We start from the raw sequence: 26,712 nt of genomic DNA, 5'->3' as shown, positions 1-26,712 counted from the left end.
AAGATTCCCTGGACCTGTTTCCTCATTTGTACAACAAGGAGGTTGAACCAGGAAATACTTAAGGTTTCTCTGACTGAAAATGTTTTGCTACTCTGGGCCTAAGGAGTAGTATTTTCCCAGGTGCCTGGGGCTTTGAGCAGAACCCTCTGCTAAGACTCAGCTCCAGGGCATCACCTTGTAAAGTGTTCCATCAGCACACTGTTCCCCTGCAGCCAATCCTAGTGATGGACAGAGCGCGGGAAGGAGAGTCACTGCCCCGTAGACCAGGCAGAGTTTTCTCACTTTCAGTTCTGAGACACAGGCCATGGACCAAGAGCTGTCTCTGCCATACGCATTCGCACATCTCAGCAAATGTGCTCCTAACATTCACCCTGAGAAAATGTTTACAAAACAGACAGATTCATCAGGGATATTGAAGCAGGTAGGGGCCTTAGAAAGAGCTAGCTTATCACCTTTTGCCCACAAATGTAGAGGAGAAAGCAGGGTGCCAGGAGAGTAAGTGGCCTGCCCCAGGTCACAGACTGCAAGTGGCAGGGTCGGCCTTGAACCAATATTAAACTCACAAGGAATGCTCTTTTCCATAAGTGGTTAAGGTCTGAGAAATAAAGGATTTAAGAGACACATCTTTCTTTCCTGTACATGCACATAATTTCTCTTTCAGAGATGTCAGGAGTTTTCATTTATGACTTGATAAGCAATTTTAAAATGAGTTATTATAAGTACTTATTACTATTGTCATCATGCCATCTTTATTATGGAAACATTATCAGTACAACATATTTTGCCTCAAAAGGTCTAGCGCAATTGAAATCCTGTGGTATTGATGCAATTAAAAGAATTAGTGAGCCCATTAGGTGATTTATGTTTTATATAAAAAATTTCTCAAAACAGTAAAAAGAAAAAAAATTAGCTTTCGAATGTTAATCTACTTTCCCTAGTCTAATACTCCACCTACTGGAAAAACACTGAATACTATTTAAAGCATAAAGTATTTTAAAAAGAACAAACTGATTTTTTTATCAATAAATCCCTATAATATTTATAAATATCAAAGGATGAGAGGAGAAATTCTCGTTTCATAGCTGATATAGCATTTTTTAAATAAAGTTAATTTCGAAGATGTTCATAGCAGGAAGGGCCCAAATGCTGTATAATTTTTTCAAAGAATCTGGTCAGAGCATATTTAGGGTTTTCAGGTTTGTCTTTTGACTTGTACATGAGCATTCAGAAGATGATGATAAAGCATTAAAAATCAACATCTGAACCGGTATCTAGTAATTATACTTCTGATTTCCTTCTTAGAGATATAGTGTGAGAATAGCTTATGATTTTTATATGCTTTTACGTTTAAAATCACTTTAATAGCCGTCAAATTTAATGACTACACCTAGTGTAGTGGGTGGTTTAGATAATAGTTAACACAGCATCAATTAAATCATTTCATGTGGCATATTTTCCTGAAAATCTCAATGCAAAACACATTTTGATAGACTCTAAAATGACTTTCCAGGAATAAGGAAAAACAAATCAATGGATGGAAAAAGGGAGGAGGAAGACAAAGAAGAGAAATAAAATAAAATTAGGGAAGGTCAATTCTGAAAACAGGTATTAACAAGCATAATGTTGCTAAAATTATACAGTGCGATGGCTAAATCTTCCATTAATTAAATGAAAAGAATAAAGAACTATGAGGGAGAACAGTTATGAGAAACCATGTCAACATGATGAATATGATTGGGGCCCTTTCTGTTTCAGTCTTTATTGGCTTCTGTCATCTTGGTTTGTCCAGCACGTGTTTTCAGGGGTTGGTTGTTTAAATTTGGTTCCTGGCAAATTCCTGGGTGAGTTTTTGGGGGGAAGTTTTAACAAAGCCATCAGTAAACACGGTGTGTTAGAACCATCTGCCTACGGACAGGGAAACCATAGTAGGCTGGTGTGTGGGATGGTACTGCTGTCCGGTGGTTTGTCTGCTGAGGCTGGGACGGCCAGTGTGGAGGTGGGTGTGGCCGCTCTGATTGGCAAGTTCTCCACGGGGGCCCCGGCTGTGACTGGTCCAGATACGAGGACTTTCTTTGAAGATGAGCCCCTCACTGAAGAACACGATCAGACCAATCTGCGGGGTGAGCAGGTTGGCTGCGTCAGGCATCTGCCGGTGTGCACTCCTGAGAAGGTCACACCTGTCCAGCCCCTAGGCCACCTGGGCACAGGCGGGTGACTGTCCCAGGGTGACCTGACTGCGCAGGGAGCTTCCCTGCGGGAAGAGGGAGACGTTGGCATAAGCCTCAAATTCCCCCTCTGGCCATATCACCTTCTAGGCACGTCTTTTAGTAAATGACAGGCCTCCTCATACCTCCTAACGCCACACAAAGACTTTCGAGCGATTCTGCCGTCCAGCCACCTTGTGGAGCAAAGCTGAAGATGCACCGAGCAGATGTCCCCAGGTGGGAACACCCACTACATTTCAGTGGGGGAGGGATAAATTAGGAGTTTGGGATTAGTAGATACACAGACTACTATATATAAAATAGATAATCAGCGAGGTCCTACTGCATAGCACAGGGAACTATGTTCAATATCTTGTAATAACCTATCATGGAAAAGAATCTGGAAAAGAATATACATATATATATATGTATGTATAACTGAATCACTTTGATGTCCACCAAAAACTAACACAACACTGTAAATCAACTATACTTCAATAGAAGAAAAAAAAAAGAAGGATAGCATGTTTCTCATATCCGGTGATGTCAGGAGGGACTGGTGATGATTCTAAGTTGGGTCAGAGGTTGGATTCAATGGCCCATAAAGACCATTCCAATTCTAAAATTATTCTAAGCAAATATTATGACTAAAGTTTGCAATTTACATTGTTGTTTATAGAGAAGAACTGGAAGAGGTTTGTGACAATCATCTTTGTTTTCGTATCTAGGGAAGGAGGTAGAGAAAGATCTTGTCCTACTCAGCTCTGGGGAAACTGAGGCACCAAGAGGTTTGTGTCTGACCCAGGTCCATGGACTCAGTGGTAGCTATTCAATTTAATACACATAACTATGTGCAGGACACCAGGCTGTGCTGTTAGAAAGAACATTTCCGGGCTCCCTGCAATTCTAAGGCTCCTGGTCATTACAGCACAATCCGGAGTCTGTTATTTTTAAAGAAATGAACCTGCGATTTCTATCGCTGTCACACCCCTAACCCTAAAAGCTAATGACTTTCCTCAGTAAATGCACTGATCAGTGATTCTTCTCCAGATGATGTTTAAAATATGGAGAGAACATTTAAATGCTGAATGTCTAATCAGACTAAGGATAAGGGCTTTACGGTTCTAAACCTATTTAATGAAACAGCATTTTCTTCCTTATTGGCTGGTCTTCTAGGTTTAAAGGAAGGTTTGCTCACATCGTGCTTGTGGAATGATTCTTATATGTGGGGTGTTTAAGTAAAGCGACCCCAGGTGCTTTTACTTTATTGATCTTTTTAAGGCACTGGCTTCAGTATTTAAATAAGTTTGAGTTTGTTTCCTGAATGGTCTTTCATTAAAGCTTAGGTTGACCTCATTCCTCCTGCAATCATGACACTGTAATGGCAGAAAAAGACTAATAAAAATTGAACTCATTTTATGTGGTTGAAAAGGTTACATTTCTATTGATTTCAACTGTAATATAGTTAAAGTCCTTGATATTAAGAAAACTCAGCAAACACATTCTTTTTTGTACAGAGGCTCTATCGATACTACTTTGCCAGTAGGTTTTGGCAGCAATAACAATATTCAGGATGGAGTCTAAAAATTGGCAATTATCAGAGGACTGATATCCACATCCTTTAAATTCTGTTCCAGGTGAAAGAGTATAAAGGTGTATCAAGAAAATCATTAAACACAGAGTGACTTCAGAATGTGGGGTGAATGCGGGGTCTAACAGCTCGAATGATGACCAGTTCTGCTGGCTTTACAGAAAGCAGTAAGGCTCTGCTCCCTGGAAACAATGTAGTTTTTTAAGGCCGTGTTTGGAGCCTGTTCCAAGAAGTGGAATGTGGGGAGGGGTGGAAGAATTTGGTAGAGGTGGTGAGGAAGGGGAAATAGGAAAGACGAGAAGAAATGAGGTAAGAAATCTAAGGAGAGCATTCACTTCTCCTGTGACGCAGCCGTGCATGCGTGTGTGTGCGTGTTAAAGCTATAATAAAATGGACCAAGATAATTCTCAGCCTGGAAGCCTGTTAGATGTAGCTTTGGACTTGGAGCCTGTATTCAAATCTACTCCAGGAAAGGCTTGGGTGAGTCTGTGGATCTTGAACCTCATGCTGACCCCAGACCCACTCTGTACTCTGCCCAAGTCCCAGCTCTTAATTAATCAATCTTCTAGAGAAGGTTCGGTTCTTGACATGCTGCCTGGGTTCCCTTGACAATCTTGGGAAGAAAGAATATGTAGCTGAAAGGATTTGGGAGAAGGAGGAAACGTGCAAAGAATATCCCCCCAAAGTTTGATCCTCTTCTTCCCCCTCTTCCATATTATCAACATCATCATCAGTGTAGCAGCTAACATTTCTTGAAAGTCAACTCCAGGTCAGATCCCACCTTAGGTACTTTACACATATTATTTCACTGAATCTGCAAACAACCCTGTGGGCACAGACTCTCATTCACCCCATTTTACAGTTGAGGAAACCGAGGCCCTGGGATTAAGTTACGTTGCCTAAAGGGACACATAGCTTCTGAGAGGTACAGCCCAGAGGTCTGTGTGCCTGTAGAGTCTGAGCTACTCTACTGTGTCTGCCTGGATCCTGTGCTGTTGCAAAGCTAGGCTGGCAGGATGTCCACAGCAGCTGCACAAAGTACTCCTGGGAATGAGTGGAGGGCAGGGACAGCCCGGCATCGCCTCTGCCTGGTGTCCTCCTGGCCCCCATCTTGCTACCTCTCCTTTTAGGGATCTTCTGATTTACATGACCCTGGCTGTCTGCATCCATCTCTGGCTGCAGGATGGGTTTTCGGAGATGACTTCAACATTGGAGGTCAGAGGCTACAGAAGCCTGTCAGTTACTTTGCCGCTGGCACCACTGTGCATTTGTGGTGTTCGGCTGTGGGGCTCAAGCACACAAGCAAAGGCAGAGGCTGTGGGTCAATAATCCAGATCCCGATGTCATCCTCACAGGGGTAGAGAGGGCTCATTTCTGTCTATTCTCCATTTTAACTTCTGCTGGTGGCCTGGGTGACAATATAGGGAGGGATGCTGGAGGGAGTGGCAGTACTTACTCAGTGGCTTTATTTGCTTTTACTTCCACTTCCTTTTTGATGCTCTTGCGCCATCTTCACTGTTGAACTACCAGTTCAGACCCTCGCTTCTACCCATGAAGTTTTTTATTACCATCCCCTCCAGCATTCAGATCACATCTCCTCATCTCAAAGATGTTAGGGTAGGGCTAATTCTTTTAGGTCACTAGCCATGACAGGGAAGAATGCAAATCAAATGCACCTTAGGAAGCAGAAAGAATCTTTGTACTCTCAAATGCAGCACATGTGCTCAGAATCCATTATTTATAAATGCGATTCATTCATTTATCCAGTCACTCAGCAAATATTTCTTCAGGCTCTCCAGTGCCCAGGGCTCAGGGACAGAGCTGTGAAAAGCACAGGTGGGAACGAAATCCCTGGGCGGTACCTTTGAACGTGACATCAAGCTCCCATTTATATAAGCAACGCCAAGCCCCATGGCCATCCCAGTATTTCACATTAGATGCAAATGACCCACATTACAACTCCTGACTCTGCATTAGATGAGCATTTGTAGAAGCCTCACCTAAGCTAGTTTCATATGGAAGTTTTCCCTTCCCCACGCTCAGCACTGGTCCTGGCTAATGACCACTAGAGGGCATCTTAGCACTAGCTCAGGACCCGCTCCAGGGCACCCGGTCCATCAAAATCCTCACACTCAGTCCCGGTGCTGACTTTTCCCTTCACTGAGTAAAAGGGCAGCGTGTAACCCTTCAGAACCTCAGACTGCAGGTGGAGATACATTTATTTTTCAGAGAGGAGATACATTTATGTGAGATAGGAACCTGCTTTCAGTTACCTGTGCATGGCAAACACCGCTCTGCCTATTGTGTTACAAAATTGCTTTGAGAATTACCAAATTGCTTTGAGAATTACCATCTTTGAGAGTGATTTTAGTGTACTGCAGATGGATATAACGATATAATGCCTCACCGATTGGACTTTAGTTTTCATGCCAGACGAAATAGAAATCTGGGAACCTTACCTTCTTTCTTGAGAGATGATTTATGGACTTAATGTGCTTGGGGGAAAAAAATGAATGCTCCAACAGCTTTGGCTGCATTCTGGAGGAGAAAAGAGAGAACTGACATCTCAAACCCTAAACTGGATCAGAAATTGCATTGCAACTGTTTTCCCACTGAGCTGTAAGAAATGTAAAGCTAAGTAAACACATTTTTCTGGAGCGTTGGAATGGAGGTCCTGTCTAGCCTTAGAGTGCATAATTCTTTGGCAGATGAAATTGCTTTAGAAAAGAAATGAAAAACTTGGAAGTGTTGACATATTCATTATGAGTCTTTTTCTGTTTCAGATCAGATGAGTTTGATGGGTTAAACTTATTTTTTCTTCGGTTCCCCTCTGTAATTTTTTTGGATTGCAGAAGAGCAAATATTGGATCCCTGTGGTAAAAAATAAGTCTGATAATGTGGTCCTCCCGCCCCTCATGCAAACATTAAGGCACAGCCTTCCTCAGTCTCCTCTGATCCATTTCTCCCACCCCCAGGATGATTAATTTCCCCCCCTTTTCTGTGCTTCCTCAGCACGGGTCCATACTTCAGTTGCCCCCTGGTTCATGTCCGTGTGATTGATGGTCTCTTCTGTTGGACTGTGGCTTCTGAAGGCACCAGCTATGCTGCCCGCTGTGAACGTACAAGGTGCTGAGGACTTGCTCCCTGGGTTGAACTGCAAATGGATGGAACAGGAACCTTGGTTCTGAAGGCCCTGCTGATAATGACCTAACAGCTGCTCTCTTACTTTTTGCTTTTAAGAAAGAGAAGGGACTTGGGAAGGAAGGAAGGGAAGTAGCATTTATTGGGCCATAGAAGATGTTAGATATTTTCATGTAAATGTTCATTTAACACACACACACGTCCCATTAAAATAGGTGGCCTTATTCTCATTCTACAAATACGTAAACAGAGCGTTCAGTAACTTGCCAGAGAACACAGAGTTAGGAAGTGGAGGAATCTGTCAATAAGGATGCTTAAAAATTTATGTCTATATGTGCCACATCTTCTTTATCCAACACATATATATGGAATCTAAGGGAAAAAAAAAAAAAAAAAAAAAAAAAGAGGTCATGAAGAACCTAGTGGCAAGATGGGAATAAAGACACAGACCTACTAGAGAATGGACTTGAGGATATGGGGAGGGGGAGGGGTGAGATGTGACAGGGTGAGAGAGTGTCATGGACATATATACACTACCAAATGTAAAATAGATAACTAGTGGGAAGCAGCCGCATAGCACAGGGAGATCAGCTCGGTGCTTTGTGACCACCTAGAGGGGTGGGATAGGGAGGGTGGGAGGGAGGGAGATGCAAGAGGGAAGAGATATGGCAACATATGTATATGTGTAACTGATTCACTTTGTTGTAAAGCAGAAGCTAGCACACCATTGTAAAGCAATTATACTTCAATAAAGATGTTTAAAAAAAAAAAAAATTTATGTCTTAGTAACAACTTAGTAACAACAATCCCAATCCATGGGGGTCTCCGTTTAGACTCAGGCCATCCTCAAAGGGAAATCTTGCTTCATGTGCTATAGCCTTATTATCAGCCAAGGCTCATAATACTCTCTTCTGCTAGATCCCCAGTCTAATATTTATACGCTGATTGGGAGACCAACTTGTTAAGTCTCTTGCTGAGGAGAATTAGGTGGAATGGGCTTCTACTATCTGAAGAAATGTATATCGAGTGTGTATACAGCTTTTTTCTCCTCCCAGAATATAAACTCCTTGAGGGTAAAGGATACATTTCGTTCATTCCTCCTGCCCCACCAACTCATCATTGTCTACCTGGATTTCTTTCATGTAATAGGTACACAGCATGTATTTGTTCTCCTCAATGTATACTCAATGAAGCTGAGTTAATTTTAATTGCACTTCATTAGCAGCCGTATGGGATGGCATTGATGACCCCCTGATTTTACCCAAGTCAGGCTTAAGGAATGGTTTCTGTTCGGAATTTCCCATCATGCCGTGGGCTGAGTGGCGGACAAGGATAAGAGATTGATGTCAATTACATGTCACAGTGTTAAATTCTTCGTGATCATCATATGGTTTTAATATTTTAAAAAATGCACTGTTAATGGAACATCCCAGAATCATCTTGAGAACATTTTGTCACACATCTCCACTGCACACCTCGGAACTGAGACCTTACATAGTGGGTGCCCAGACCACTAAGTATGGAGATGGTCTCAGTTTAAAGCTGCAGGTCAGTTTGAACACACGGAGTCAGGGGGAGGAATCCTCGGCACTGATGGTTGTGTATCTTGTTTCTCTTTTTTGGAGACACTTCACCAAACAGTCCTACTTTCTGTTCAGAAATAAATAAGGAAAATTTGCTAAAATACTCTACCATGGGCCAAGGACCCAAAGCCCTATCTAAAACCAAATGACACAAAGCTAATGAGGTCATGAGGTTTCTGATGTGTGTCTCGATTGTGAATAGGCTTCTCTGGATACATGGAAATACTGAAAACAAAACAAAACAAACTGACACATGTGCAGACCAAATTAATGGGCAAGTTTTCAGTAGACACATCCCTGTCTCTTCTCTTCCCAGGTAACTTCTGTGGAATTAAACCATTGTAATGATATGAGAAACAAAACATTGACCTATGCCCTCCGCATAAGTAAACATCTGAGTCGGTCTTCCACGAATGCAGGAAGAGAAGCAGTAATACACTTGCTGAGAACCCAAACAGAGAGCCAGTGTGTGGGTCAGAGTGCTCCCGGGAGGGAAGGATTAGAGGCATCAAAGGGCTCATCACTGTTCCCGCAATCACCGCCCTTCTGTCAAGCCTGCTTGTAATGCACAACCAAGGCTGTGAGCTCATCTTCCAGAGGAGAGAAACACTAAATTAGCCAAAGGGAAGATGTTACAGTAAATGTAATCTCAGAGCAGGGCCTTAGACTAGTGAGGTCAACTTCCTTTATTTGTTCTGACATCCCTAAAAAGATTTAATGCTTCCAAACAGTGTTATTTTTTAAAATAAAGGCTTGAACAACCTCTGATATTAAAATTTTCAGTTGTGTTTACAGCTATACACTTTTTAGTATTGTTCGTTATTGGCAGAAAGTTCAAGGGTAATAAAGGCCCACATTTTTAAATAATTCATCTGAGCCTCAGCTTCTAATTTCAGGCCAGGCTCCATGCTAGCACAGGAAAGAAGGATGCTCAGATGGAAGGACCAGAGGTTATGTCCATGCTTCCAGGAAAACTGATGTGGAACTCTTTTATGTGGCACAAACACTGGCCTGAAAGTTGGACTGCTTACTTCTTTTTTCACTTAGAAGAGTTGCGATTTTATGACCTCCAGCAAATCTCAATAGGGATTTTCTTTTAAAAAACAGTGTTTTCCCTCCATTATATAGAGTTATTTTTTTCTAAGGAGACTATCATGTAATTTGGTATTTCAAAAAAATGAATATACCTTTTCATAAACTGCAGTAGGCTATATATTTGTTTCCTGTTTAACATACATGCTACTCATGGTTTGTTTTAAAGGCTCTATGTCATTAGTTTTTTTAACACTGAGGTCATATTGCATGCACTTTTCTACACCTTTCATTTGTTATCTAACAACACTTTGTAGAAATTGTGCTGAGTCAGTTTTCTAACGTAGGTGGATGTATTTGAGGAAGGGTCCTCTATGGCCTCTGACCAGACCACCTAATTCATGGTCAATTTAAATACCAGTTAAATCACAGTGTTTAGAGTCTGGGCTTGGGAATCAGACAGACCTGGGTTTGTACTTCAGCTCTACCCCTTACTGACCTCCCTGTGTCTCTGTTTCATCATCTGTAAAATGGGAATAATGGTACTTATCTCACAGGAGCGTGATTTGCATAAAGTACAGCCTGTAAAGCACTAAGACAGAGACTGGTGCATAGTACACTCAAGAAATATTGATTGCTTTTACTACTACTACTACCACTATTTTATTAGTGTTATTATTATTGCCTTCATAGGATTTTCCTGTGTTGGGTTGAGGTGGGATTCCTGGAATCTTTGTTAATATTCTTGAGAAAAACCATTTAAACCAAATCATCTTTATAAGCAAATCCAGCAATTTTTAAAAAGCTTGCTCTATCAACCTCTTTTCCTAGAGCCTTTAGCATACACGTTTCACCTCCCAGCTGCAGGTGGCATTCTCTGAGCCACGTGGAAGGCTATCTTATCACCTCCTAGGTTGCTCTCCGCACCTTCCTGTCTCTAAATACAACACAGGTCAAAAGAGTTTATCAGACAAGCATGCTACTATCTCCCACTGCTACCCTAATCGACTTCAAACACTAACCCCTCCAAAAGACTTACTTTTATTTAAAACCCTTAATAATTTTCAAAAGTTTATAAGGCAAACTGGCAGGGGTGAGCCTGGGTCTCTTGATGGCTCTCAAAGGCGACAAGGAGGCGATGGGGTGAGCAGTGACCAGCCCCGGAAGGAGGGGTCCGGTTACATGGGTTCTAGATAGGAGTCTGCCTCTCGTGAACACTGGGACCTTATTAGTCACCTGGACATCCTCAATCTCTGTTTTCTCAGCTGTTTAATGGGCTAATAGTACCAGCTGTTCCCAACTCATAAGGTTGAACACGTCAAACGAGGATACGTATGAAAGTATTTTGAGCACCACATAACATGATTATTCAGGCCCTTCCAGTACAGACAGAATTTCTCCTGGCTTGAGGCGGTTACTTGAAACACCTTACAATTGAACATTTCTCCACATACAAAAAGTGGTGCCACCCTGCCCATCAATGTTTCATGTCAATTAACATATACAGCTGCCCTATAAGTCCATAATCGAATCACTTTTCATTTTACTGCTAATAAAATTCCTCCAACAATTTTTCATTGTTGTTGCAATCTATTTTATTTATTTATTTTTGACCTACAAATAACTGTACCTAATTAATGTATTCAACTTGATGAGTCTGGAGTTAAGTATATACCCATGAAAACATCACCACAATCTATAAACTTCTTTTTTGTTATAGTAGCTAATGTAGCCCCAATGAACATAAATGAGTATCTTGAAGCAGAGTACTGCCATAAGAGAAACCTAAAATTTGTAGCATTGGTCCTGTGGTACGGATATTAGAGGCTGGAAAGACAGACAGTAATGGTATACAAGCAAATGTTTTGTAAATCTGTCACCGCACATAACCTGGAAGGCAGACTAAGTGCCTATGACCTGTGGCTTTAGGGAAAGTGCTTCAAAAGAGCCAGAATGGCCACGGATATCAGTGGTTTCCTGCTGCCTATGTCAAGGAAGAGATGAGTTCAGAAAAGAATTGGCCAGTTTCCAAACATCAGTGAAAGGGAATAGAGAAAAGTCCAAAAATTTAGAGCCTCACACCAGAGAGTAAGAAATAAAACTGTAAAAAGCTTTGACCAACGAAGGCACGTGAAGATTTTCAGCTCAGCAAACTGGCTCAGCGCCATGCGGGAGGTTAAAATTAAGAGTATTTACCCCACCACAACCACCTAAGCTTCTTGTCTCAGATGGCCTCAAGGTAGCTGCCATGACCTTGAGAGAGAGGCAAGGGTCCTTGGAAGCAAATGATTATGTCAGTCCAAGAGCCACGTCTAGGGAAGAATGCAGGGCGTATCTACTGGTACACGAAACTGACCAGAAGCAGATAGATCAGAAGCCAACTCAGGTTCTGAAGGAAAAGAATTGGCAAAGAAACTGCAGGTCTGGTCTACAAAGGCTTGTGAGTATAAAACAACCCTCAGTGTAACTGACACCTGCAGGAAACGGTCCCTGGAAGCTGCACAGCTTCAAGGAATGCATTATCACCAACATTCAGTTCAGAGGACAGCCATGGAGAACCATGCAAATAATGCACAGGAATTTGGCCTATTCAAGGAACTACCCCCACGGCCAAGGGCGGCAGCAGGACGTCCTCAGAGCGTCTACCCAGCATGATTTCATCACTGTTACAGAACACAGGACTTTCCTTTTTAAAAAATATATCTGATATAAGGCAGACTTTCACTGGGTTTAGCCACTGACATTTTAGGGTTGTTACAGCAACTGGTGTTATCCTAGTGTTATCCTAGTCTTTTTCTATATTCCTGGCATTTAGCATTCACCGTTTGCTGCTATTGTTGGTAACACTTTCCTCTGACCATTTTTAGGATTCATATTCAATATACAGCTCAGTTAGCAATTGATGCAACTGCTGTTATACAATTCGGTTGAAATTCTGATTAATAGCAGGTAAGAAATGATCGTCTTTATTTTAAGAGATGTAATTCACTGACTCTGAGGAACATTTGTTTTGAAAATTCCTGATGAAAACAATTGAAGTCATGCTCTTTGTGCTATAAAAATGTGGGGACCTGATCATCATTTGTTTCTCAGGACTTGGAATTATTTAAGAAAGTCCTTATTTTACTTGCAGGAAATCTGTTAGCTTCTTCTTGGCAAGGATGGAACTGGCCCTCCAGTTAGATGAAAGCCAAAATGATACATCTTTACCATCTGTTCATTTGATTTTTAGAGAAAATGGATTAGGAGTATCTGTGCCAGAGACTATATCCCTGAGCCCTCCATTGTATAACTTCCATAAAACCCCTAAATATTTGATAGTTATTCAAGGAACATGTACTTAATTCATTTTTTGAGCTAATTTTATCCTTGGATCAGGTGAGAATATCAGAAAGTTGTATCAGCTCAGCCCTTGTCCCCTTCATCTCCCATCACTCTGTTCTACCCCACTGCCTGCAGAACTGTTTGGGCTGAAATCCATTTTTAAGTTATACTTGACTTTCCCAAGGAAATGCTACATCAAGCAGGTTTGTGAAAAACACATTTGTTGCAGAAACGCTGGTGAAGGCCCCGTGTACCACCTCTCTCGGTACCATGTAACAAGGAGGATGAAGGGCCTTCAACTATCACTGCATTTTTAAAACTCTGAAGGAATATAGCAAAATGCCAAAATTTTTAATGTTTGGATGGTGGGTCCATAGGTGTATGTTTTACTATTCTCTGTACTTTTGCATATTTTTGAACTATTTTATAACTTCAACAACATCACTCAATTTCTAACTGGCCAGAGGTATCCACTTCCAACATTTTATGGTCACCCTCCCAGACATCTCTCTACTAAGTGATTCAGCTAAGAGCATGTGTAAACTTCAGTGTGGTAGACCTAGGTTCATCTAGGCTTTTGCTACTCACTGCTTCCTGATTTTGGGTGAGCTACATCACACTCTGAGTGTCAGTTTCCACATCTCTAAAATGGGGATGCTAATGGTGCATTCCTCATAAGCCTCTTGTGAAGACTCAATGAGAAGATGTGTGTCAAGTGCTAGCACAGTGCCTGGACCACAGCATCAATAAACGTGAGCTACCATCATGCATGTGATGTTGCCAAGTGGATCGTGCTACGGGCAGCTTGCTATGCCAGTAAATAGAATCCATGGTAGATAAAAAAAGGAAAGAATGATAGAGTAAGAAAAATTCCATTTCCCTAGAAGAACTGGTATATTTTATGCTTATGGGTTGTGGACTTCTGGCCACCAAGAAGTTCCGAGCCAAACTTACACAAGTGGGTAAGACCTTCTGACCTGGGTAACCATATTCCATTTCCCCATTGTCTTGAGGCCCTACTTTTTGTGACTTACTTTAACTCTCAATTTCGTTTTATGTACTCCCTGTAAACCACCTTATATCCCCTGTGCAATGTGGTTGGGACGAAAGGAAGGAAAGAAGGAGGACGGGAGAAGCCAGGGACGGCAGGCAGGAAGGAAAGTAAGAAGAAAGGATTTGTAACACAAGGCTTTGAAATTATTCCTTGTAATGGTGATGTTCAGTTCTTAGATGCATGCTAATTGGCACAGTTTTTCATCACAGACAGTATTTTTCGGGTGCTCTCTGCCTGCTCGGGGTTTGTTTTACATTTGGCATTAAGCCTTTAGCTTTATCACGGGTGCAACTGTGAGTTTCCATAAATGATGCAACTTGAGGGTTGTCCTGGGCTCTGGTTTGCGCTGGCATCTGAGAACTCTGAGAGTCGGTTCTTCATTCTCTATGGGGACATTGGGCACTTTGTTTTTCGGCAGCGAATGTTTCATCCAAGGTCAATTTCCCTCAAGTGCTCAGCACCATTTCAGACAGTGTGTGCTCAGGGAATGCAAATTAATTTAATGTTAGCTTTAGCCAAACCCAGCTAGGAAAGCAAACCTGCTTTTAAAAACACTGTAAACACTGACAAACATCATCTAGATTATATGATGTTTGCACATATATAAATGTATAGAATTTTACCTTAATTCCAAAGGCATCATTCCATAGCACTTTTTTTTTTTTTACATCTTTATTGGAGTATAATTGCTTTACAATGTTGTGTTAGTTTCTGCTGTACAACAACGTGAATCAGCCATATGTATACATATATCCCCCTATCCCCTCCCTCTTGAGCCTCCCTCCCTCCCTCCCTATCCCACCCTTCTAGGTCGTCACAAAGCATCAAGCTGATCTCCCTGTGCTATGCAGCAGCTTCCCACTAGCTATCTACTTTACATTTGGTAGTGTGTAGATGTCAATGCTACTCTCTCACTACATCACAGCCTCCCTTCCCCTGCTGTGTCCTCAAGTCCATTCTCTACATCTGCGTCTTCATTCCTGTCCTGCCACTAGGTTCATCATACCATTTTTTTAGATTCCATTTATATGTGTTAGCATATGGTATTTGTTTTTCTCTTTTGACTTACTTCACTCTGTATGACAGACTCTAGGTCCATCCACCTCACTACAAATAACTCAATTTTGTTCCTTTTTATGGCTGAGTAATATTCCATTGTATATATGTGCCACATCTTCTTTATCCATTCATCTGTCGACATTCCATAGCACTTTTAAACTCATCTTTGAGTTAGCCTTATTTTTGTTCTTTGATGAGAAGGACATTTTAATTTGAAATTATTTAAATATATTTGTCATTATATTTTATTGTAACTGGGGGCTATCAGAATGGGTTGAGGATATATGTGTGTTTTACATTTTTGTCCGATTATGAAAATGCAACATACACTTGTAATTAAAAAATGAGGAAATATAGAAAACTCTAGAGGAAATGAAGCCATTTATAATCCCTTTACACACAAATAATCACGATTAACATTTTATTATATCTTTCTCCATACATTCTTGAGGTTGTAGAAGTTCTCAAGATGGATTTGTAGATTGTTTCCAAGAAAAAAAAATTAGAGTGTTTTTTTGGAGTTCTAAAGGTGCCCTTGGAATTACGTCCACACTCTACAGTCTTCCCTGCCTGCAAGAAAGCAGGTCATGGGAGCAGGGAGTCGGCCCGACCTGCTTGTCTGGAAGTAGGCACCATATCTTTTCTTCCTCCACCATGTCTACCTTTGTTTTCCATCTGGGCTGGACTGGAGAGGCCGGGCTTACAAAGACCAGTGCACCCCAGACCATGAAGTCTTTCCAGGCTGCATTCAAGTGGGTTGAGGCATCTGCTTTCTAAACATGTCCAGAAATCTCAGTGCAATTGCATCCCATTGTATGACAGAAGGAGGAGGTGGGGGACAGGGCTTTCCAACGCCCTGGGTACAATTCCTATGGCCGAATTAGTTCCATGCCTTTTAGAATGCTTCCCACTTCTCTCTTCTCCTTTACCTCAAAGCATTGCGCAGCCAAAGTTTTTCATACCCATCGTGTTTCCTTTCCCTGGAACTATAGTCCTGTTCCTTGGAGGATTCTCCCCAATTCCCCACTCTGATCATGAGGTTTTTTTTTTTTTTTTTTTTTAAATTATTAGCACCTTTAATTATTCTTTATTTATTTATTTGGCTGTGTTGGGTCTTCGTTTCTGTGTGAGGGCTTCCTCTAGTTGCGGCGAGCGGGGGGAACTTTTCATCGCGGTGCGCGGGCCTCTCACTATCGCGGCCTCTCTTGTTGTGGAGCACAGGCTCCAGACACGCAGGCTCAGTAGTTGTGGCTCACGGGCCTAGTTGCTCTGCGGCATGTGGGATCTTCCCAGACCAGGGCTCGAACCCGTGTCCCCTGCATTAGCAGGCAGATTCTCAACCACTGCGCCACCAGGGAAGCCCTGATCATGAGGTTTGATTAGGGGCTATCAGTCATTGTTCCCCACTCCTCCCAACAGGGTGAGTGTGTGACCCCAGCCAGGTCAATCAGAGACCTTCTCCGGATTTTAAAATGAGAACCGAGAAACTAGGACCTTGCTTCTGGTCCCAGCAAAACTGGGAAGATGTGAGCTGACTTCAGTATCTATGTCTCATGATGTGTGGAAGATGAAGCCTGCTGCAAGAGGAATTGTCCAGTCCTCCAGAGGCATGTGGGCAAGCAGAGAAGATGGAGGGAGGGAGGGAAGGAGGGAGGGAGGGAGAGAGAGAGAGACAGAGGCACTCGGTCGTGGCCTAGTCTTTGTTTTAATCCTCCAGGTCCCCCGGATTCTTTCAAAATTTTGGTTTTCCCTTTCTTAAATTCTATAACCTAGCCTAGGAATTTTCTCTACAAATGAATTCTGAACTGGTTTTCTGTCCTTTGTGCTCAGAAGAACCCTGGGCAATAGAAACCGATCCTCCTCAGCCCCGCTTCGGTCCCCTGGACTCTGCAGGCCTCTGGCTCCTCCACTGTCCGGATTTCTCAGCCTTTCCTCAAGAGCCCCAAGGCCTTAAAATAGTCCATCCGTCTCCCCTTCTTCAGGGTAATCTCTAATTTACTGTAGCAGACAGCAGCTCTGATGAAGCTGATATTTGTTCTTAAAGAGCTGCTGCTTCCTTCCAAAGATTCCCCAGTTGGTGGAATTTGGCAGAAGGGAGGCCTTCTTGACCTTCTTTACTCCAGACTCTCATCTGGGGAAATGCACCAGGAAATGGAATTATTTAGCCTATCACCTGGACTCTCTTCTCCCACTCACCCCACCCTCGTCTCTGCATGTGGTTCCTCAACCCACAGGGCTCAGTCCTGACACACGACGCGTTTCCTTGGAGAGAGTGAGGATTAACCTTGCAAAATTCCGCAGCTGAAACAGCTCCCTTCCTTGACACTGTCCTTCAGGCTGATTGTTGAGCTCTTTTCAACTTTTAATATTATTTTGCAATGGTGAAATGGCAAGATAATCACTTTCTTTAAGAGAGGTGACAGATGGCGCACTTTAAAACAAGAGAATGCCTCTAATCAAAAGCCAGTAAACACAATGTTGATAAAATGGTATAAAACCACCCCTTTCCTGTAATGGTATAAACCACCATACTAATCCTGGACTTGCTGGCTTTTCTGAATCAAACTTGAGTTATGGTGGAAGATGGGCGTGGTTTACTCCGTAAGTAATTTGTAGCACCTAACACGTTGACAGGCACTGCGCTAGACTCAGCGACTGTCCATCACTCTGAGAGAACCTTATTTATGCCCCATTTGATTGATTGTGCAATAGGCTGTAACTGCAGGTTGTCATTTTCCTAGGAAAGGCCTCTCCTGAAAATGCTCTCTAGCATTTACTGCTAAAGGCCAAGCGTAAACTCCATAACAAGTTATGAATTTGACATCCACCAGTGCTCACGAAGAGACGGGGCTTGTGCCTTTCCTTTGCAACCTGAACTTCCCACAGTTACCAGCCGAATCTGAATCCGAATGAGGTCGGAGAGGCTGCTGAACCCCTGCCAAATGACATTCCACTTGACTGACAAAACAGCGTCCCCCTGCTGTTCTTCTTCCTGACAGGTATCTATTTTGAACTCCTTCTAGAGAATGCAGTGACAGTTCCAGCCTTGATCTTTGCCTTAGCTCCCAGGGAGACCTCCCCATGTCATGTTTTATTCATGGTGTCTCCCAGGCTGGTCTCTTCATTGTAAAAATCGGTCGTGGGGGTAGGGACAATCCATGAACCTGAAATAAAGTTTGAGTGTCACAATAAAACTGTCGCTTTGTGTACGGAAAGCCTACAACCAGAGTCTGAGATGCTGGGGAAGGTTTGTGTACTGAGGATTTTTAAGGCAAAGCATCCATAGAAGAAAAGAAAATAGTTATTCACATTGCATTGGAGTTGTGAAGGAAGTAAATCAGATAAACCAAAATAACCTTTGCTGGGAAATGTGATAAGCTTCAGACATCTGAGACCATGGAGAAAAAAGATGCTGCAATGGATAAAAGCAGTAGACTGATAGATGTGCAGGGCTACAAGCAGGAAAGCTACAAAGAACGTACAGAGTAAGCATTTATTCTACCTTCTCCCAAGAAATCTCTTCTCCATCAACTCCGTCATTGTGCTTCCTATAGGAACTGGATATCTTTCTACTTCACAGGTTAGAAGTTTGTAGAAGAAAGTATCAGAAGCATCTCTTCCACCTGCCCTAACCGCCCAAAACAAAACCAATCAAAACCAATAGCTAAGCATGACAGAGGACAGAGGTTGCAACCCTGTATCACATCCGATTGATGAGTAACACATGTGTACCTTGAGAGTGATGGTCCTCTCGTGACGGGTGACATTAACGCTGTGGGGCTGCCCATTGGCCATGCTCCTGTGGTCCACGTCAATATTATACGGTTCCCTGGTGCCACCCAGGCTGTACCGGATCTGTAAGCTTCCTACATAGAGAAAAGAAAAGAAACTCAGTCATTTCTCCACTCTAGATTTCATTTTAATGTCACTTCCCCCACCCCTTGAGGCTAATTCCATTAAACTCAGCTTCAACGTCCATCAATATCACTGCCGTTCTGAATTCTGAGTCACTAGCTCAGAGGCACACTAATCCATAAAGGCTCACAGCACCAGGCACACACATGCTGACAATCTACCAACAACAAGGCATCAGTGACCATCATCTCCAAGTTGAAGCAGCAAATGGTATAAACAATCCAAGTCGGGATTGCGCCTGGGATGGCAGAATGAGAACATACATGATATAGGACCATGGAGACGCCTACAGGCCCCACAAAATACTCTGTGAAATAAAAAATAAATGCAGGATGCCGGGATGGTCTCATGCCATTGGCAAAGTGTGACATTCAGCATATAAAAGAATCATGAACATACAATATTAAGAATAAACATAATTTACAGAAGATAAATACATGCATGGGATTTTGGGTGGCTTCACTGAGACCAAGAAAACAAAGCAATGGCTTTTATTCTAGGTTAGAGACCTCATCAATCCAAATGCAAATCAAAGGCGAAAAGATGGGTCCTCATTGCCTCTCAGCTGTAGCTCACTTTGCCTCAACAAATTATTCTTTTTTCTCTTTCTTGTTTCTTCCCAATAATGACAAGCAATATTCAAAAAAACTAATATAATATTCTAGATCCTGCTTTTCATTAATCTGCACAGCAAATGTAGCTTTTCTTAGTTATGATTTTTAAAGGCATCGACTTTTTATCTCATTTTTTACTCAAATTGGAATCTTCGTGTTAATAGCTTTTGACATCTCAGAGCTTAAAAATGGAGCCAGTAATTTAGCAAGAGTTTGGCCAACTGTAAATCACCTCAAAGATTCTTTGTCGCCTTTTTCATTTTCCTTCCAGAGGAACAAAACTGATATTCTAAGTTGTGAAATAGAACATGGTAATTAAAACTTAAAAAGTGAACAGGAAAAAAGAAAGAAAGTCACTGGAAACTCCGCCATCCAGAGGTAACTACTCTAAATATTTGGCAATATCTCCTTATAGGTAATTCTCATGTCCTTATGTGTACGTAAATAAATGCAATAGTTTCTGAATGCTGCCCTTTCTTATTTAGTGTTACATGTGCCACTTAAAATATTGAACTACGTTCCTGGAATTGAAAGAACAATCATGAATTACTTGCATTTCCTATTTTTCCTTTCTGAACAAATCTGGCAAGGCTTCACTATTTCTGAGTTTTCTCTTGGCACTTGATCCTAGATTCCTTTGCTTTATAGCGTTTCAACCAAGCACTGTTGACTTTCGTCCCCTAAATGGGTCTAAGTTCACCCACTCTCCCCCATCTCCACAACCACAGCGCCTCCACTGGCACCTAGAATGCCCTGGTATGGTTCCCATAGGAGCCCGCCCCTGCACGCAGAGCTCCTGGCCTGACTCAGGGCCCCTGTGCTGGCCACTCCCTATCAGTGACCTGACGGCCACCACCTGAGCTTCACCTGCATCAGCTTCTGCCTGGATCACGTGACCCAAATCAGTCCCTCCTTTAAAAGTGATCACTCTTGACCCCATTTCACTCTCAGGCGAGTCCCCTCTTTCTGTGCTCTCTTACTACCAATCCATTAATGGAGGTGTCTCACTGGGACCTCAGACACAACATACGTGAAACCAAACTCTTGATCTTCCCCTCCAAAAACTATTCCATCACAATCTCCACATTTCAGTTAATGGCCACTTTATCCTTCCAGCTATTCCTGCCTAAAAGCCCTGATTGCCCTCTTGCTCCTACATTACACATGTGATCTATCAGCAAAGCTTCTTGGCTCAGTCTTTAAAACACACCCTGAATCTTACTGCTCTCATCACCTCCATTTCTATCCCTGGACCAAGCCACCCTCGTCTTTTGTCTGGATTACTGTACTAGCCTCCATACCAACTACTGCCCTTCCCCCACGTTCCCTCAGCCCAGCCTGGCCTCCGCCCCTCACATACCTGGTCTCTCCACACGGCAGTCAGAGCGGTCCTCTGCTCAGAACCCTCCCATGGCCTCCTGTCTCACTCACAGTAAAAACCGACGTCTTCCTAATGGCTCACCAGGTCCTCTGTGATCTTCCCCCTCATCTCGGACATAAGCTCTCATTACTCTCCTCCCTTCTCACTCCTCACCCGAACACACCGGCCTCTTTGTTGTCTCCCCAGATGCCGGCATGTTCCTGCCGCAGGGCCTTGGCACCCGCTGGGTCTTCTGCCTGGGATGCTCATTTCCCCGTTATCTGCATGGCTGACCCCTCACTCCCTTTAGGTCCTGCTCAAATATTGTCTTCTCTGTGATTATTTCTGTGACTTCCTTATTAGTAGCAGAATTTACCCACTCCTTTCCCTTGGCCAGGCTCTCCCTTTTCTGCCTTATTTTTTTCCCCATGAGAGTTCTTACCATACAACGTACTATATACTGTACTTAATATATTTACTGCTGTCTTCTGCTAAAATGTAAACTCTATGAGAGTAAGAATTTTTGTTTATGTTCTTTATGACTTAATTCCCAACGTCTAGAACAATGCCTGATACATGGTAGGTGCTGGATAACTACTCGTTGAGTGAATGGATGATGGTCTCCTTGCCTCTGTGCTTTCTTCCTTCCCATGTTTTCTTAGCAGAGAAATCTTTTCAAGATGCGTAACTGACTAGTTGTCTGGTTCACTTAAAACTCTTCAAACTTTCCAGCTGCTTATAGGATAAGGACATACATTCTTAACATAGCTTATGATGTCCTGTCTGATCACAGCTTGCCAGTTACTTTATTTTAAAAGATGCCATTTACCCTCTTACTTTTTACATTCAAGCTACCTAGGACTTCTCTTATTCCCTAGGAAATACAATTCTTCCTGCCTCAGGACCTTTGAATATGTTGCTCCCGTTTCCTGAGCTACTTCTCTCCCCACCCCTCAGTGATTTACCCTATTTTTTCTTTATTCTAATAGCATTAAAAACAATCTATTGTTTGGCAGTGAAGGAGATGATTAGGCAGTTGTTTGGCTATAGGTAGAAAAAACAAGTCGATTGTCTTGAGTTTTTATTCTCCACTTTACTTCTGGTGCTCTGACCTTGTATGATCACAGCCAGTTTTCTTAAATACACAGCTGTATTCATTCATCATTTAAAACTTAATTCCTTTAGAACATACTTATTTAGTGCCCCTGTTGAACCCAAGTTTTCAAGGTCTAGAAGTGGACTGCTTGGCTGGCTGTAACTGTGGAGTCCACTTCTAATACAGACATCCATCCCCAGCCCCTGTACGGTATGGGCCAGGCCGTGCCTGGATCTGGGGATGCGAAGAGAAGTAAGAGAGGGCTCTGCCTTTGAGGCTGGGAGTCGGAGGAACTGGTAATTATGCCAAAAAAAAAAAAAACCCTGGACATTTTTCTCCCTACTGTCTCTTCGTCATTGGCCCCTTTATGTTCTCCAGCTCATTAAAATCAGTATTAAGTTGTTTTTGTTATTTTTTCTCTTTTCTGGCTTTCTTGGGCTTTGTAAATATGATGTAAAACTTCTCTAATTGCTTCACTTAATGGCAATGGAAATGATTTGCTTTGAGGAAAAAGATGAGTTGGACCTTAAAATTTATATATAGTGAACATCTATAAACAGTAATGGCAATATTCTTGAATAATAAAATCTAAATGATATATTTATTCCTTTCAAACAATAGCACAAGAGAACCACTAAATGACGGGAAGGAGAATATTAGTATTTGTTCATTAAAATAAAATATTATTAAGATGGAGAAATACTTCACTTCTTGCATCTCATGTTCATCTCCCGGGTGAATTAAAGCAGTTATAAGGGACTACTCTTTTATTGGCTGCAGCAAATAATGTGCTTAACAGATTTATTCTCTCCTTGTCATCATCATTACCATCAGCAAACAATTACAGAGCACCTATTGTAGGCAGGAGATGTAGTGTGGGGGCCTTTCATCTCACTGGGAAGACAGGGCATATTTATAACAAAGATGGATAACAATACAGTGCACTAAAAGCCAAACAAATGACATTGAAAATAAGTGTAATAGGAGTTTAAAGTAAGGAGAAGTCACTGAAAGGAGGTGAGACTTGATCTGGGTCTAGAATGAAAGGCGGGTATTAAGCTACAGAGGAAGATGGAGCTTTTGCAGATAAGGGAACACAGCAGGCAGCAGGGCAGACGTCCTTGGGGTGCGTGAGGAGTAAAGAGTTCCTGGAGAAGGAAGAGTAGGGAGGTGTGGCCTCAATATGCGGCAGAACGTAGATTAAATCATGGGCTCTGGATAATAACCGCTAGCACACACACATACAGTGTGTGTGTGTGTGTGTGTGTGTGTGTGTAATGTGTTACACTTACTAACTCATTTGACTTTCACAGCACTGCTCTGAGGGAGACACTATGTAACAGATGATGAGACGGAGCCACGACTGCCCAAGATCTCACCATCTGCAAACGTAGAAGCAGAATTCAAACCCGTATGTTCCGGTTCTGCACTCCGAGCTCTCACTCAAGAGGCTGGTGGGTCCTGATTGGAAGGTGCTGGGACTCGGGATCTGTCCTCCTGCTCCTGGGGAAGGAGACCCTCCTGGCTGTATGACAGGGACACTGTGTGTGAAGGAAGACCTACTCTGGCTGGGCTGGGCAAGGTTCGGGTGACTGGAGGCAGAGAGACGGTCGGGACAGAGCATCCCAGGGACGTGCTGAGGTGCACTGCTACCCCACGGTGGGGTCACGGGGTGCCAGGAGCCCGGCTACCCTCAGGCCTCGGCAGATCTGTGGAGGTAAGGGCTGCTGGAGTCCCTGGGCTGGGGGCCTCCCAAGCACAACCTCATGCATCTGCCCAGGTGCCATTCAAAGATAACGTTCTATGTGTGCCACGCCAGGAGCAATGTCGGGAAGCACTGAATCCGAAGACATTTGCCAGGAGAGTAGCAGTGGGGAAGCAAAGGAAGGGATACTCTGGAAGGACATGGTGAGAATAGGATGCACAGGACTCGTCAGGCTGGATGGCCCACAAGAGGCGGAAGGACGGAGCGTTCATGAATGAGGCCAGGCTGTGAGTTCTGGCGTCTGAGAAGCGGTAGCACCGTCAGAACAAGAGGGGCCTGGTTCTGGGAGCAGTGAGGACAATACAGCTTCCAATATGTTAAGTTTAAGAGATGCCAGGGCATTTAGTTAAAACTTTTTATTTTATTTTATTGACATTTTGGCTTAGTCCTCATTGATTTCTTTTCCCTGAATGAGTTCCTCAAATTTTTCTAGTTTTAAATCTCAATTCATAAAAAATGCAGCATTTGGAGTATGAAAAAGCCAAATTTTCATTAGCAATTGAGGACGGCCTTGCAATAATTAGAGAGAAACTGACTGTCCATGCTTTGCAAATGCACCGAGTGTTCTAGAGGTCTCTAAGCAGGGCAGTGGAGAACTCCGGGTCCAGCATCAGACACCGGGGTTCAGGAACCCCAGCTGTGCCATCACCAGCTGAGTGTGCAAATCACCGAATCTCTCTGCACTCCAGCCTACCACCTGCACGAAGAGGGTAAGAATGGACTCTACCTTATAGAGTGTGTGCTCTTGGGAATTAATGCATGTGAAACCCTTAGCACAGCTTCGGGCAGCCTTACACGGTAGCCATTAGTATGGAAACGATTAGTCAAAACCCCTGCACGTGACAAAGGCCCACAGACACATGCGTGAGTGCTCGCAGGGGCCGGTGCAGGCTTGGGGGCGTGAGTTACTGGATAGAAGTGGGACCAGATTTTAACGTGGCAGTGGCTTGAGAAGCAGACGATACAGCATCTACCGAGGCGTGTTCCTGACATTCCTGACCAGCTAGAGGCGAGAACCATCCTCCCTGCCCACTGAGGAGAGGTTGGGGCATGAGGGTGGAGAACATCAGTGGATTAAACAGCTATTTAATCTGACGCAGGAGAAAGAAACTTAACACGTGAACTTCCAAAGAGCAGGGGTGTACACTTTTCTACTTCCTCACTTCCTGAAATAACTGTTTTTTTCTGATGAGAACGGTGACACGATCATTGAGAGCATTTGACATGTGTAGAAGAGTATTACCCAGGAGAAACAAATCAACTACCCAAACAAACAAAGATACTTTGTGCTCACATTATTGCTTTTTTTTTTTCCTATCCATCTTTTTTACAGAGCTAAACTGATATTGTACAGTCAAGGCTGTATCATGCCTTTTTTTGGTTTCATATAATATTACATAAAAATTTTCTCCATGTCATTAATTACTCTTCATAAATATTATTCTTAATGGATACACGATAGCCCATAAAATGGTGATTCCCTCTTTTACTAACCATTTTCCTAAAATTTAACTTCTAGGTCCTTTCCAATTCTTATTTTCATAAATAACATTATAAACTATGATGAACATCTTCATGCTGAATCTTTGTCTGATTTTTGGCTTCTTTCTTCAAAAATAATTTCTGAAAGGGAAAATCCTAACATTTTTTTCCCACCCATCTTTTAAACCAACAGAGCATTGCCCAGAGAAGTTTAAGAATTTACTATTTTATTAACACTCAAGCTGAATTGGGTTAATAATAATAATTTTTAGTTCCCACAGAAGAAAATCTTGATCTTTAAGATGCTATGACACTGCAATAGCTGTCAAAAAAGGCTGCAGGACCTACTAGAGAATGGACTTGAGGATACGGGGAGGGGGAAGGGTTAGCTGGGACGAAGTGAGAGAGTGGCATGGACATATATACACTACCAAACGTAAAATAGATAGCTAGTGGGAAGCAGCCGCATTGCACAGGGAGGTCAGCTCGGTGCTTTGTGACCACCTAGAGCGGTGGGATAGGGAGGATGGGAGGGAGACGCAAGAGGGAGGGGATATGGGGATATATGTATATGTATAACTGATTCACTTTGTTATAAAGCAGAAACTAACACACCATTGTGAAGCAATTATACTCCAATAAAGATGCTAAAAAAAAAAGGCTGCAGAGCTTCAATCGTTAAAGAGCAAGACGAGAGAGGGAGCCTCCGTGTCTCCAGCCTGTACAGTCTCCCTGGGGAATGAGAGACATTTGCTCCGTGATAAAGCTAAATATTTTTATTTGTAAAAAAGAGATCTTAAAACTCCAAGTATCATAGAACTCAAGTTTTCAGAGAGGAAATGGACTCAATGTTTGGCATGTTTATATGCTTTAGAACTGCTTAGATTTCTCCAAAAGATCATAAGTCCATTTGTATATTCTAAAATAGGGTGCCTATTTTAGTCGCACTGACACTTCTGGCTTAGTGTATATTTGGAGACGGTCCCCGATATTACAACACTGAAGGGCAGATGGTCCCCGATATTACAACCCTGAAGGGCGGAAGGCTAGGTATCCTCGTCCTTACCGGTGGGTTTGACGAGCACTGCCAGGAAGTCGGTGGTGAAAGAGCTGACGTAGAGGAGGATGCAGGGTGCCTTGGTGGCGCTGAAGCTGAAGCGGATCTCCTCGCGGGCCAGGTCCGGGGCCCCATTCTGCGGGTCCCGGGAGTTCTCCGACCTGCCGCCCGATTCCTTAGCACCGGACCCGGGCGCCTGGAAGTTATACCGCAGCCACATCCCCTCTTCAAAAAATGCACCCACATCTGTTGAAAAGGAAAGGGAAAATGGAAAGGTGAGAAGTCCGATGCTAATACCACCAACCATTTAACCTGGGTAGACGGTGAGCTTTGTCGTGGCCGCTAAGGCCGGTCCTGGAGGGCGGACCGACTCCAGGAAGGGAACGTCTACGCAGATGGACGTTGTTTCATCAACACGGATACGCTACCAAAAAC

General features: G+C 42.8%; 1 protein-coding gene across 2 annotated transcripts in view; it reads right to left on the bottom strand.

Moving 5' to 3' along the window:
* CNTNAP2 (contactin associated protein 2) overlaps positions 1-26,712 on the bottom strand; it is a 2,096,032-nt gene that overhangs the window by 161,272 nt on the left and 1,908,048 nt on the right. For both annotated transcript variants that reach the window (XM_061198858.1, XM_061198859.1), the window contains exons 19-20: positions 26,287-26,523; positions 18,721-18,854 (exon numbers count right to left, since the gene is read on the bottom strand). In XM_061198858.1, coding sequence (XP_061054841.1) covers positions 18,721-18,854; positions 26,287-26,523 — 371 coding nt within the window. The remainder of the gene's footprint in view (positions 1-18,720; positions 18,855-26,286; positions 26,524-26,712) is intronic.

This window comes from Eubalaena glacialis, chromosome 8 (assembly GCF_028564815.1).
Source record: "Eubalaena glacialis isolate mEubGla1 chromosome 8, mEubGla1.1.hap2.+ XY, whole genome shotgun sequence".
NCBI lineage: Eukaryota > Metazoa > Chordata > Mammalia > Artiodactyla > Balaenidae > Eubalaena > Eubalaena glacialis.
The sequence above is the reverse complement of the archived record's forward strand: the minus strand, read 5'-3'. Positions and strand labels throughout refer to the sequence as shown.